At 35.9% G+C, this 15,600-nt stretch overlaps 1 protein-coding gene across 1 annotated transcript in view; it reads left to right on the top strand.

The window, feature by feature from the left end:
- Positions 1-15,600, top strand: part of LOC309387672 (uncharacterized protein) — a 166,465-nt gene that overhangs the window by 61,975 nt on the left and 88,890 nt on the right. The window contains exons 11-14 of the mRNA XM_081944381.1: positions 1,583-1,618; positions 3,913-3,954; positions 5,716-5,805; positions 6,433-6,468. Coding sequence (XP_081800507.1) covers positions 1,583-1,618; positions 3,913-3,954; positions 5,716-5,805; positions 6,433-6,468 — 204 coding nt within the window. The remainder of the gene's footprint in view (positions 1-1,582; positions 1,619-3,912; positions 3,955-5,715; positions 5,806-6,432; positions 6,469-15,600) is intronic.

Below are 15,600 nucleotides of genomic sequence, written 5' to 3'. Positions count from 1 at the left end.
TATCTCCTATCCCAGATGCTTGGGAAGGACTTGATAGGTGGATAAAAATTCCAAATCTAGTCTAAACAACTATGGAACCAACCATGATAAAAATATAGTAAACCTATATGCCTCCTGACTCCCAATGACTTTGCTGGCTATATGATACAGTATAAATGACTGGTACATGATATAAAGACTGTGGCTCCCTAAAAATATGGCATGGGGGGGACATGGACCATAGCGAGAACAAATGAATTAAAATCACCCTGCAGATTGGCACTAGGTACATTCTTGCCAAGTTTATGAAAAAAATATACAAAACAAATAATTGGTTCCTAAAATAAATCAAGGCTATCTGGAAAAAATGGCAAGGCAGTTTGTATTTCATCATGAATCCTATTGCTAGACATTTTTGTATTTCTCTTGGGAAGTAAACATTAAAAATAAATTATAGAAGAGAAAAATATATAAACTGCAATCCTATGTTTCCTGGAACTTCATAGCTTTGATCAGAATTTGCTTAGAATCCACTAACCAAATATGTGTTCTCAAGAACAAAACAAACAAAACCCACATGAGACTCATTTTGTTCCAGTTTGGGAAAAAGCCCACAGAACTTATTTTACAGAAATTGGAAGGACACTACCAACCTCCCATGTTCAGTTATAGAAGAACAGATAAAATGTGTAAAAACCAATGTGAAATCTCTTATGAAGAAAAAAGAAGAGCTCTAAAGAATTTAATGGTGCAATTATAATGCAACTCTACTCCATGAAATAGTCATCCATACAGAAACAGAACAACTAGTATCTCCGGTGCTAACAACTCTTTAAAGATATTATAGTGTCGAGTACTAAAGCCACTGAGAAATCCAAGGTTGTACCCTGCTATCTTATTCTTATAAAAGAAAGAAAGAACAACCATGGCAATTTCTATCCCCAATCTGGCTTTAAACAGCATTGAAATGAATTCAGAAAAGTCATCATCTAAAAATGCTTCACTCCAAGTATCTTCTCAAGCAAAGAATATGTTAGCAACCAGCGTGTAATGTTTCTCTACTCCCGGCTAGCTTTTGCAATAAAGAGAAAAAAAGTCTTCCAGGTCTCACCAATTGTTATTGTAGAAATGAGTGTAAGAACACAGTTTGGAATATTAAGGTAGTCAGTTGAACTTGAAGTGTTATCAACATACTTGGATCTTAAGAACTGGAATTCATCCAAGACTTTTAGAGAAATTAATGTTCTGTCCTTTACTAATAGAATTTAATTTATTGTGATGTTCATACCACTATGTATGTGACTATCAATTTCTGTTTTGATAAAGGTTGAAGAAGAGAAGAAATATATAACAGTAATGGTACAAATAGGCTTTAAAACAAAATAAGTTTTAAACATTTCCATGCTTTTTAAAAAAATGTTTGAAACTATTATTCTTTGCCTGAATAGAATTGCTGGCTGTCATGCGATAGCATTATGCTCAGATCAGATGAAAGAAGCAGCATGAAATGAAAATCCTACTTGTAAAGAGTTCATTCATTAATGAAACTAAACTTTTGAAATAAATATAATGCAAAGAATTAATAAAATGTTTAATTTTACAGGGTATTCCTGGGCCACCTGGACCTCCAGGTGAGAAGGTAAGGCTGGTTTCTTTGGCACTAGAAAGCTATCTCCAAGAAACCAAGATTAAATTTACGGAATGCTTTCTCAACAGCTAGTAAAATGGACTGTTGTTTCCTGCAAAGATTCCCCTCCCATCGCTCCACCGATAAACTCTTTGGGAGGGGCCACAACCTTAGCCAGCTGTCCCTACTTCCTTCTATGAAGTCTTCTCCAGAGCTGTTCCTTTCTCCTCTCAGCTCTACATACAAGCACATCAGGGGCAACCTCCCTCTGTTCCTCTTCACTGCTCCCTGACTCAGATGCCACCTGGTGGTCAACAGGCCTCTCTAGTTCCTGCTCTGACTCCAAACACCCTCCAGAGTCTTCCTCATCATCCAGAGCAGTCCCATAATGGTCTGAGCTGTCAGAGTCCACCAACAGCTCAGCCGGCCGCTGCTGGGCCACAACACTACTGTATTTCTCTTTCTTTCTCTCCCTCTCTATCCCTCTATCTACCTACCTACTTTTTTTTTTAAAAAAATGCCTCTTTAAAACCTTGGTGCGTCTTATATTCCGGTGCGTCTTATACTCCGAAAAATACTGTGTAATCTGTGATACATAAATGCTAAAAAAAACAGCCAGAAAAAGCAACTGAATAGACATGTATAATCCAAGTACTTCAAGGAAAATTGACTCCTCTGCTTAAAAATGATTTGTCTTGCTATGACTGCCTCTTTTAAAATGGTCAGTAACTCACTGGTTTTGGGACATGGTAAAGGAGACAGCTAAAACAATTCGAAATAGCACACATAGTCATCCATTTGTTCTTGAGAAGCAGAATCCACTTTGCTTCGCAAAGCAGCTTTGAAATGGGGTTGTGATCAAAGCAAAGCACCTCTTTGAAGCACCTATGATCCTATGGGAGTTCACATGCCATAAGCTGCCAAAAGAAAGGTATTCGGAGTCAACAAATTAGTGGAGGTGCTCCAGTTCCTGGTAGTACTGCAAATTTAACAATTAAAATATACTTTTTAAAGTAGGGATAAATATCTGATAATGTCTCTTCTATAGTAGTTAATTTCAATAATAAAAATTAAAAATACAACAATGAAATATTTCTAAAACAAAGTATTTGTTGCTATAATGCCATATTATTTTTATAAAAGTTATTTAAACCAGAGCTTGAGCAGTGTGATGACCTAGAGATGAAACTCTCACTTCACAATCAGAAGTGTGAATGTGATCCTGGGTAGTGGCAGATATTTATTGAACCAGGAGTGTCAAACTCAAGGGCCATGGGCTGGATCTGGCCCATGGGATGATTAGATCTGGCCTGCGGGGCCACCCTGGAAACAGCAAAGGGTGGGGCCATGGTGCCTCTGTCAGTAAAAATGGAGCTAGCAAAACAAACTAAAAAGGAGAAATGTTTACCCTTTTGCATTTGAGCATGCAAGATGGGACAGGAAAGAAGAAAGGAAAAGAGGAAAGACAAAGAAAAAGAAGGAAAAATGGGGAGAGAGCAAGTAAGGAAAATAAGGAAAGAGGGGAAGGAAGAATAAAGGAGAAGGAAGGAAGGAGATTATAATGAGAGTGAGGGAGGGTCTGAGGGAAGTCTTGCCTTAGTATGTGGTCACCACAGGTTCCCCCCAACACAAGTGATGTCAAGCTGGCCATGCTCATCCTAGCCATGCCTACCCTGGCCACGTCTACCCCAGCCACATTTCCCCAGCCCCCCCAAAGTCAAACACAACCTTGATGAGGCCCTCAATGAAATCGAGTTTGACACCCCTGCTCTGGATGCAAAGGGAAAATATTTGCTGTGAGCTCCGCATAGGCATCAAGAAAGGCATCCGGCCATTTAAATACTCAGCTCCATTCAATTGCCTCAACTCCACCGTGATGCAAGGGATTTCAGAGTCTTTAAAAGAAAAAAAATTGAACCTGAGCTTGCCCTTGAAAAGGAAATAAGAGTCTTGGTCCATCTAATGAAGAAAGCTGAGCACAAAAGATTCAGGGTTTGCTTGTAGTGGAGTTTAAGGATGACAGTGATGGCAGCTTTAGGAGAGGATTAGGTACATTCGTAAAGAAAGGAGGATATTAAACTTACTGACTCCAGGGTCAGACGAATCAGAAAAAGAGTAGAGAACTCTTGCCATCTTGGGTTCCCAGAGGCATTTGCTGGCTTTGACGTCAGCAGGAAAAGGACTCTGGGTTAAACCTGCAGAACTGTTTTAGTCATTTAAAAATGCCCCCAAATTATATTTGCAAACAATAAGTTCCTTCAAAGGTAATTTTTATTTTACCAACTGCCTCTTATTTGTATCACCAGGGTCATATGGGCTTGAGTTTCCAAGGTCCACAAGGGGAAAAGGTAAGATTGCTCTTTTGAAAGTCATAAGCACGGGCAATGTGCGGACTTCACTGCAGGCTCCAGTGTCCTCTATTTTACCTCTTGTTTCATCCCAGCCTCACTTACTGAAAGAAACTTACACAAATTCAGAGGAAACCTGTCATGGAATCCACTATTACTGAATGTTAGCCAGCCACATGAAAGTGTGTGTGTTTTTTAAATGAAATATGCGCACCAAGGAAAGGGATAGCAGCATTTGACTGTGCATTGCCTTCATAGCTGTGGAGATTTGGTATCTCTGAATGGTCAGTAATAGAGTGATTACAGAGTTACTACAACTAGAATTAGGCTGCACTATAAAACCCAATAAGCTCTGGGAGTCAAGCTTATGCTATTGGATGTATAAGCGGGTTTTAGGGCCAGTTGCTGCTCTGACTCTTCTTAAAACATTGGGTTTAAACCCAATCCTCAATTTTAATTACAGTAATGCCTCTCTGGCTACAGCAAAACAAGGGTAAATTCTGGCAAGATTCTTTCTCTGAGAATAGGTTCTTCAAGTATTTAATGTATTCATAAACTATATCAACAGAAGGGTAAGGCGGGGAGGTTAAAAACCAAAAGTATTCTGAACAGCTCCAAAAAGATGTTGAAACTGGCTAACTTGTCAGCCAAATGGCAAATGCAGCTCAGTTTACATAAGCATAAAGTGATAAATATTGAGGCCAAACCCCCTAAGTTCACATGCAAACATATTAAAAAAAATAATAGAAGAGAGCAATCAAAATAATCAAGGAGCTCAAGCAAAATGTTCAGATCAAAACAACTAAGGGGAGATTTGATGATGTGCATACTAACATGGAGCATGGAGAAAGTGAGCAGGGAAAAATACTCTTCAAAATGCTATGGCCAGCAACCATCTAAGAAAGATTTAAAACATCTACTACATGTACGCACATACGTACACATTCACACACACATGCACACACTCACACGCATGCACACACGAACACACAAACACACACACACACAATCTTAGCCAAAAGGCCAAGAAGCCAAGGGAATGATTTCTTCATGCAGCACATAATGTGACACTGAAATGGACCTGATTTAAATGTTGTGTCCTGGGGGTATGTGTGAGGGTTGGGACGCTGAAAAAAGTTTTAACTTTTTTTTTTGAGATTCAACAATTTTGAAGGAATAAAAGTCATGTCTTAAGATTCTATGATGTTTAAAATACAAAAGTTCCATTACATCTTGTGTCAATATGATTTTTTTTCTCTGTTTTCCATTAAAGTGAGTAACCCAATGTGTTGGGGAATTCAGAATACTCATGAAATTACATTACAACTACTTAGTTGTATTGCTTTTGGAGAAAATTATTGATCCATTCTATAGTTTCTAATATTGAAACATCTGTCTACATCTGTGGGATATGAGAAAGCTGATATACAAACTCTATGTGAATCAATTATTGCATTAAATACAGTATATTTCAGAAAACCTTTAGAAAATCATTATAGATTCATTATTTATGGAGATTGAATTGTCTTTTATTGTGTACAATGTTATCTCCTGAAATGATGGGACTAGACAGAGATAATTTAATCTTTAATGAGTACATCTAATTTGCTTGAAGAAGATTAACTTAAAAGCAAAGCAAAAAAACATTTGAAATGAGTTTTTAAAATGATGTACTTCCCCAAGTTTTTTAAACTATGGTAAGTAAACTACAATGCCTTTTGCTGATTCGTTTGCCAATTTGTTTATTGGGGATATTTGCAGGGTGAGCGTGGTGTCATGGGTCCCCCTGGTCCCCAAGGAACAGATACCCAGCATCAAGAGAAAGGGACCATCGTCATACAGGGAGACAAAGTAAATATGCACTTCTTATTTCTCTTCATTACATTGTTTTTAGAAGATGCCACTTATGATGAGGATTAATGACAAAATAAAAGTTTAAATAAACAATGTGAGCACCATTCATTTTCTATCTATGTTCATTTGTAAATTATCCCTGGAACACTTGCTTATTTTCAACTTGTTCACTGCAATCATCTCTTAAGGCAGATGGGCTTTGTAAAATAAGGAAAGCATTATAAAAGACCAAATTAGCCATTCCAGTTATAAGAAATGCTGTGGATTGTAGGTTAGAAAATCCATAGTACAGATTAAAACCAACAGAACTGATATCAATTAAGTGTCTAAATCTGTTACTATATTGCAAAGTAAAAAGAGGGGTTTTTTTCCCTTTATGTTCTGAAGTTGCTCAGCATGTTGTCCTAAGGATTTCAGAACCTGGTCACTCAAAGCTTAATGCTTAGCAAATCTATGTTACATTTAACAGTTTGTAATAACCAGATATGTTGCACAGTTGAGATTTCTGGGGTGCGTGTGGGATGGGCACAAATGTATACTTATCTAGATTTGGAAAATGCATTTTGTAGACATCAATGGTGCTCTGCTATAGTAATTGTCTGTTTGTTTTTTAAATTCTAATAGGGTGATCCTGGTGAAAAAGGTGACGATTGCTTTCCAGTAAGTGTAAATATTTTGTGATCTTGGGGCAAAAAAAGATTTCTCACATCAAACTAATTAATACAAAAACAAAAACAAAAGAGAAACAAAATTTCAGGTCCCCTAAAATGCAAAAAAAAAAAAAAAATCTGGGAAAAAAGAAAGGAAAAAGAAGGGTTGGAAATTTATCTCAGAAACAAAAGCTCCAAAACCAGATGGCTTAAAAATCCTGCTATTTGTCTCTCCATCAAAAAAAAAAAAAAAACTTAGCAAAAATAATTCAATTTCAATGTTGACTCACCATATATATCAGCAATCCATTGCCGCAAGGCAAGTATAGATTCACCCTTCTGATATTGTATAAAAATGTTTTTACCCTGTCCCTATGCAGGAAAATGTCACAGTTCTGGTGTCTTTATAGATTCCATGTGTTGGAAACATTAGCCAAGCAAAATATTTGTGTTCTTAACTAACAGTGATCAAGCTAAGGTCATGTTAACAACTGTTTTAATTCCAGCCTCAAATACGGCAATAGTAGGACAAGTTAAAACTATATGAAATGATATTGCAAATTCTGAGTAATAGCATGCAAACCTTATTAAACATTTTTTAAAAGAATCCTATATCCATAAAACAGAATTTTCAGTTTTATTAGTCTAATTTTAAGATCAAAAGAAATGAATTTCATATTCTTTAATGGGAGCTTCAGTTATTTACAAAACAGGGCTATTTACAAAATGGGGCTTATTCTAAAGCTTGTGTAATTAACCAATGCCAATTTCATGAACTTCTTTCAACTTCTCATAATAAAAGAAGGTTTCCATTTTAGGAACTTGAAATAAATATTTCAAAGGCTCTAGTAGTCTTGGAACTTTAGAAGGAGTGATGCTTCAGGAGCAAATAACCAAATCAAAACCAAACTTTAATTTTAAATTCTACAACAGTTAAAAAAACAGTTTTATCTAAACATAGCTGGTTTTATCTAGTCTTTCTGTCAGTCTCTGGTTGTCTGTCCATCACCATTAAGGGCAAATATCAAAAGTAATCCCAGAACAAAGAAGTATCTCAGTACTTGCTTGATCACAAAATAGTTTTCAAGTTGAGCCCAAATTGGGTTGAATTATGAAATTCTATATTTCAATCAGTAACTAAAGTTTAAATTTAATTTTAAAGTTAATAACAGCAACTTTATTATTGTCAGTAATATTATTATTTTCAGTAATCAATTAATGAAAATGCCCTTTAGTTAATTAAGGGGGTGATCCCACTACTTTGGGGGTTTCATTGGTTGCCAAATGGCTTCAGGATGGAGTCGAAGGTGCTTCTTGTCACCTTTAAAGTCTCATGGCTCCAGACTCAGTTATCTGAGGAACCACCTTCTTCATGTTCATCTGCCCATCCAGTCAGATGAAATAAAGTACTTTCTGGCCAGGTCTCATCTGGTTCAAGAACGCCATCTGAAGGTGCTTAGGAAACAGGGATTTGCTGCTCTTATGCCTTGGATCAGGTCAGTCCCTTCTCTCCTGGGTTTTGGAGACCAGATAAAACCCAGCTTTTCCAGGTAGCTCAGGAGGAAAACAGCATGTTATGCAAGTAGTGGTGGTGATATGACTTCATATGCTTTGCTTCATCTCTTATGATGGGATTTTGTTTAGAATTTTTTTTATTGTTTTAATTAAACAAAAACACAAAAAAAACATTCTTCATTACATCTTGTAGAAAGCATGTCGATTGGTTACAAATAAATTCTGTGCGTTACTATACATCCTTCGTATTTTTAATTTACATTTTAAAATCAAAGATCTTTATGTATTTTACTATCAATGTACCATCATTCTCATTTAGCTATAATTATTTAAACATGCTTTTATCTAGAAACATTTGTATTTAAAGACACAATCACCTACTGGCATTCATTAGCTACTCCTATAAACCTCCAATAATTACCCTTTTATAGCATATTCCCTTTTTTCCCCAACTCACTATTTAAGGCTTATATCTAATTGCTTTTACCAATGCGAAGACATATAAAAATCATTAAACATTATCCATTAACATTTCCTTATTGTTATTATAGTTATCTAATGGGGGAAAAAAGAAAAAACATTTTTTGTCATTTATATCACATCTCCTCCACTCCGACCCAAGAAAAATTACATCCTTATAATAAGGTCTAAACAAAAGTTTGTTAGTAAAGTTTATAAGTGCCCAAGAGAAATTACATCTTTATAATAAAATCTAAACAAAAATATATTAGTGAAATTGATAAATCTTTTCCCCAGATCCCAATTTACAGTTTATATCCAAATTATTTTTACTAATTGAGATTATTATTTCATTGTTATTATCATAATGAGTTATTAATTAACAAATAAACATTTTGAAGAAAACATTCTAAAAGTGTCTAAGAAATCCTACATATTAATCACCAAAGGTTAACTAAGTTTTGAGTTATCAGCCTTCATCATCAGCCTGTGTCTTTCCAGTAACAAAACAGTCTTATCTCTTTAGCCAGTTGTTGTGTCAATTCTCTTATAAACTTCTTTATAAAGTTTTTAAAAACTTTTCTCCGCACTTTTTTGCTTGAAAGATTTCTCATATAGTCTTGTTGCCCTTGAACTGGTATTAAAATTAACATGTCTTTGATTATCAGATGTCTTTCTAAAGCTGTTTCTCTTCTTAATTCCATCAACAAATCCATATCTTGACAGGAGGGGTAGAGCTCCAGATCATCAAGTATATAATAATAATCAGATTCACTTTTCCATGTTCCCTCCTTTCCACTTTCACTCATAGGTGCTCCATTATTAGGTTCATCTATTATCTTGTCTTTATGTTCTATATCTTCACTCTCTTCTTTAATTTTTGAGGCTCCAGTCCCTTCATCTTTTATTGAGCCAGACAATAATCTATCCAACTTCTTATCAAACCTCTCAAATCCTTCCAATATCTTTAGAATTCCATCCAAAAAATCCTGGTAACTTAGGGTTTCTTCATCTGTATATAAATGCATGTTTCCCAGAAGAAAAGAAAAAGTTTAAAGTCCACTGCCACTCTCGCCTTCAATGTCTCTTTTATGTATAAAAATGTTTTTGTTTTAAATTTGCTTGAACATAAGATCCTTTTAATTTTTTCAAAAAAAAAGTGAGGGTTCTATCTTTTCTTTTCTTTCCCTTCCCTTGTCCAAAATATTCCACAAAGACACCTGCAAGAAAACAGTCCGTGTCCTTGAGTCGCTATCAGTCTCTACAGACAAGCTGCAAACCCTCTAGTTACAATGTCAACAGACTTAGAGAAAATAGAGCAAAGCATACTTTGTTTCAAAAAAAAGAAAAAAACCAAGTTCTGGCTTCTGAATGGCAGATTCAACTTTCTCTTTGTCGTATCAAGCTTAAGGAAAACAAAAATCTCTAAGCGTCTTTAATAAAATTTAATAAACAGTAAGAGGAAGGATTATTAAAGTAAAAGAAAAATTAGATCAGCCAAAAAATAAAGGTAGCACAGATTAGGAGAAAAATCAATTCATTCACTTAAGAGGAGAAACGGGAAGCATTCCAATCACTTCAATCCACAAAACGCTGTTACATAGAAGAGGAAAAGAAAAAAAACTTTCTAAGGCAGTCCAATAAAGATAAATTTTTCCGCTTTATTCTTTGCTTAAAGGACTAATTTATCTTTTTTTTTTAAATTTCTTTGGGCAATCATTCTCAAAGAAAAAAAATTCACCAGCTGGACTCACTTTCACTGCCTTCTTTTCGGAGCCGTCTCCGACTTTGTCAGCCTGGGGGCTGTCTGTTTACCGCCGGCTTGAAGAATTTCCCTTGGGTCAATCAGGGACTTTGCAGTGTCCCTGGAATCAGCAAGGATTTGTCTCCCTGTCACCATCTCTCCAGGACGGTTTAGGTCCATATGAACCATGCAGCTGGTAAAAGAATCAACGGCGGTCTCGGACTATCGAGACCGCACGTTGTGTTGTCGCGACGTCTGGCTTGTTCCCTCTTATGATGGGATTTTTAATTGATTTGGGGTGGATTTATTGGTGTAGTTGTTGGAGAGGTTATTTTATAAAGTTTGTGGTTGTCATAAAAATAAAATAAAACAAAAAACCCAAAAGAAGCATTAACCATCACCAAAAAAGTCTTGCTGCATGATTCACTGAAGATGTAAGAAGAGTGACGTCATCAACACGCAGTAGCCATGATTGCATACATCTGTTCTCTAATTGCCTATCAGTTGTTTTCTTGCCAAGGGTTCCTTAGTAAAGTAAATCAAGGGTCATTCCAGAGTCCCAATAACTGGAGAGATTTCCCAGAAACAACAGTATCAGCAACTGTAATGTGGGTGAGACTAAAGCATCATCAGAATCATCAGAATCTCCGAATTCTGAACATTTTAATTGGTCCTCCAGCTTCGTAGAGAACGTTAGCTACACCAGTAGAAATCTCCCCACTGATTACTTGATTACTTCCTAGCCATCTATAATGGACTGTGAGAATAACCTTGCAAAGAGAGAGTTACAGTCTAGACCAGTGGTTCCCAATGTGGGGCCCATGCCCCATAGGGGGGCAATTTTATTTTTAAGGGGGTAATTTGAACCTTGTTTAAACCAAGTTAATGGCCTTTTAGGCTTCTTCTGCATGAGTAGAGTTCACTTTTTGAGTAAAGTAAGAATTCACAGGAGAGGCATCAGGATTTTAGAGATGCTTAGGTGGGGCATGGCCAAAAAAAGGTTGGGAACCACTGGTCTAGACAATGGTCTGATAAATAAAATCTGAGTCCTTGGGAGAAATGAGAATAGAGAAAGTGTCTCAGAAAGTGTCAGACCTCCTAGGTAAACCAGGCAGACAGAAAACAAAAGCAGATGAACTAATTCTACTTTATTATAAGCCTACATTAATCAAATCTTGCAAATCTGAAAGTACAAATCTCCTACCCCCACTTTTAAAAGACTGACCAATCAGGGTGGGTCCTTCCTAAGTTTCTTTCCCTGACCATTAAGCTACTGGGCACATCTACTTTGACTGTCTGATTGTTCCCTAAGGAGTATCTCTTCTATGCATCCCTCAATATAATTCCCACATACCATTATAGAAGGGACCCTCCCTAGGTCTCTGGGAAGTACAGGCAGGGGAGATGGGAAGTGTTTTGAGTTTGCAAGATTGTGTAAATGTAAACTTACAATAAAGGTGAAGTACCATTTAGTTCTCATGATTTTTGTTTCCTGTCTGGACAACCTTGCGTGGCTGACACCAGCCTTTCCTATAGTAGCTTGAGTCAGACTGAGGGAGTGATCAGCCTTAGGATTTCCTAAGATCATACTAGAGAACTTTTGCCATCTCAAGCAGGAAAGAAATTGATCAATGGAGAGAATACCAACAAGATTGCTACTCTGGTTCTGCAACCCAGCACCAGGTAAACTGTTCATAACAAACCAGCCAATGATTGATTTCCTGGTGAGACAATTAGAATTCTGATTACATAATCCCTGCACCAGGGATCCATACATTGGTGCTTTGTCAAATATTGAGGAGGCACAGCCGGGTCATCATTTGTAACTCTCCAATGCAGGTTTCAAAGGTGTAAACTAGATTGACCTTTTCATCTTGATCATATCAAAGAGGGGGTACTAATTTGAACTGATCTGGCATTGACTAACAAAAGAAACCTGACTCGGAACTCTTCTCCAACAATCCACCTCCTCTACTTCTACAACCATTCCTTTGGGATGCCATTCCTGAACTCTTATTCTAGGTCAATGTTCCTCAATCTATGCAACTTTAAGAAATGTGGATTTCCACTCCCAGAATTCTCCAACCAGCATCAGGTCCACACATCTTAAAGTTGCTAAGGTAAATATTGTTCTAGGTCAATCTTTCCCAAAGTACCTTCTGCCTCTCATCCAAACAACAAGATTCTTATATTGAACCAAATTGAACAGAATAAGGTGCAAAAGGATCTGAAGAGCAAATCGAAGATGCAAATAGGAAATGGGCAAGTACTGCAGTAAGACTGCAAGTACTGATTAAAAAGGATCCATACAATCTATTAAAAGAAAAAAGTTGTGTTTCCTTTTTAAAACAATTTTTATTTTATTCAAAATATTAAAATACAAACTCCAAAAAGAGAAAAAAATACAAAAACAAAACAAACCTAAACAGGACTGCAACAAAAAAGTGCATAAACAAAAGAAGACACATATATATAAATTGTTCCTGCTAGTCGAATACTGATAAATATAGATAATAACTCCTCCCCCTGTGTAATTTGTAAATTTCTACAATACTACTTACCTTACCCACTTACCCTGACATCTATTTAATATATGAAAATATAGTTAACAGGTAAAACCAATAGCTAAATGAACTTCCAAACCCTCTGTCAACAATCCATTTATTACATTTCACTCACAGAAAGTCCACAATGGCTTCAACCACAAGTCACTACAATAATCGTCTTTGATCCATCTAAGATCAAATATTAGTCAATCAGAATAGAGCTGGAAGGGACCTTGGAGGTCTTCTAGTCCAACCCCCTGCTCAAGCAGAAGACCTTATACCATTTCAGACAAGTGACTGTCCAGTTTCTTCTTTAAAACCTTCTTAAAAATATCTTTGATAGATTCTTAATAGTAAGCCTTTTCTTTAAAATATTAAACAGAATCTTTCCTAACAATTGGATTTTATTCACCAAAATCACAAGTCACACAGCATTTGTCGTACAAAAAGTATCCTACTAATTGTAAGATAACATCTCCTAACATTTGTGAAAACTAATGGGTATAACAATTCCCCAATCTCCCTCAGACTACTCAAACTCAAGTTCGAGGGAAGGAGGAGCCAACGTTGCAATGATACAACGTGCGGTCTCGACACTCCGAGACCGCCATTGACACTTTTGCCGCTGGATGGTCCATTTGGACTTAAACCGTCCTGTAGAGATGGTGACCAGGAAGACGAAGCCTTGCTGGTCTCACGGACACCGCAAAGTCCCTTATTGACCCAAGGGAAGCTCTTCAAGCCGGCGGTAAACAGGCAGCCCCAGGCTGATGAAGTCGGGATGGCTCCAGAAGGAAGGAAGTGAAAAGAGAAAGTGAGTCCATCTGGTGAGGTATTTTTTTTCTATTTTGGGAAAGACTGCCCAAAGAAACCTTTTTTAAAAGCCAAATTAGATCCTTAAGCAAAAGAATTAAGTGGCAAAATTAACTTATATTGGATTGCTTTGGAAAGCTTTTTTTTCTTTGTAACTATACTTTGGGGATTGAAGTGCTCGCAACGTTTTTCGTTTCTCCTCTTAAACGGATTAATTTTTTTCTTCTGCTTTTTGTTATTATATTTTTTGACTTCTGGACTAAAATAAAACCTTCCTTTTTATTTTAACAATTCTTCCTATTACTTGTTATTAAATTTCATTAAACAACTTTGTTTCCTATAAGCCAGAGATAAATATTAGAAAGTGAAAAGTAGCAACTCTGCCAGTTGGAGGTTAGAGGCTGGAGTTTTTGAAACAATGTATCTCTTCTTTTTTCCTCTTTGATCTTACTGACTTTGTAGCTGAAGGGTTTGCAATTTGTTTACAGAAACTGATAAAGAGCCAAGGACACGAATTGTTTTTGCAGGTGCTTTTGAGATCTATTTTGGCAGGGGAGAGAAAGGGGAAAAAAACCCAGAACCCTTCTCTTTTGAAGAGCACAAAAGAACTTGTGTTCAAATCAACCTAAAATTAAAAAATAAAAGAGGCCTAGAAGGCTAGAGTAGCAGTGGCTACTAGTTTTTTTTTTCCTTCTTTTTTGGAAACATGGATCAATATTCAGAAGAGGAAACCTTAAAATTCCAAAATATCTTGGCTGGAATTTAAAATCTATTGGAAGGATATAGGAGAATTGAGAAGAAGTTGGAAAAACTAGCGTTCCTTAGAGCAAAAGATGAAGTGGTTGGAGCCCCAAAAATTAAAGGGGAGAATGAAGACATAGAAGATAAAGACAAGACAACAGATGAATTTATTAATGGAACAAATGTGGGTGAAAGTGGAACAAGGGAATATGGAAGAGGGAATTCGACGAACTGGAGCTCTACCCCAGATTCCAAGATACAGAAGAAGAAAAAAGGGTAATGATGATGGATTTAAGAAGAGAATTTTTTTCAGAAGTACGATTGACAACCAAAGACAAGCTAACTTTAATAACAACTGGAGGACAATGAGAATACCTGAGAGATCCTTCAAGCAACAAAGTATGGAGTGAAGTCTATAAAAACCTTATAAAGGAGATAAAAAGAAGACTGACACCACAATTGGCAAGAGAGATAAGACTGTTTTGTTACTGGAAAGATACAGGTTGACAATGAAAGTTGATAATAAAAAAATAGTTAATTTTGGTTGAGCAATAAGTAGGAATTTAGTAATTCTTAGATTGTTTTAGATTGTTATTAAATGTTTATTCATCAACAAATAATTAGCTATAATAGCAATAATGAAATGATAATGGATACAGCTTAATGATATATATATATATATATATATATATATATATATATGTATGTATGTATGTATGTATGTATGTATGTATGTATGTATGTATGTATGTACTGGCAAACTAATAAAAGAGATTTGGATATAAATTGCAATCTGGGAAAAAGACCTATAAATTTTATTAACAAACTTTTATTTAGGTATTGTCATAAAGGTGTAATGTTTTTTGGGTTTGACAAAAGGAGGTGGGATATAAATAGTAAATGATTTTTAGCCAATTATAATAACAACAAGGAAATGTCAATGGAAATTGTTTAATAATATATACATGCTCTGGTATTGGTAAAAGCAACTTGGATACAAACTCTAAATAGCGAGTTGGGGGGAAAGGGGGGGAAGGTTTAGAAATTGTATTAATTGACTTTTACTCAGAATATGTCATAAAAGTGTAATGTTATTGGAGGATTTTTAAAATAGCTAATGAATGACATCATGTGGTTGTGTCTTTAAGTATGAATAATTTGAGGTAAATGCACGAAAGTTAACTCTAACCAATTGACACGCTTTCTACAAAGATGTAATGAAGGATGATTCTTTTTTTGTGTTTTTGTTTAATTAAATAAAAAAATAATTTCAAAAAAAGAAAAGAAAAGAAAAGTGAAGTTCATCATTGGTTGTTCTGTCAAT

The sequence above is a fragment of the Natrix helvetica genome (assembly GCF_964273705.1).
Source record: "Natrix helvetica genome assembly, chromosome: 2".
NCBI lineage: Eukaryota > Metazoa > Chordata > Lepidosauria > Squamata > Natricidae > Natrix > Natrix helvetica.
Note: the sequence above shows the minus strand (reverse complement) of the source record. Positions and strands in the feature narration are given on the sequence as shown.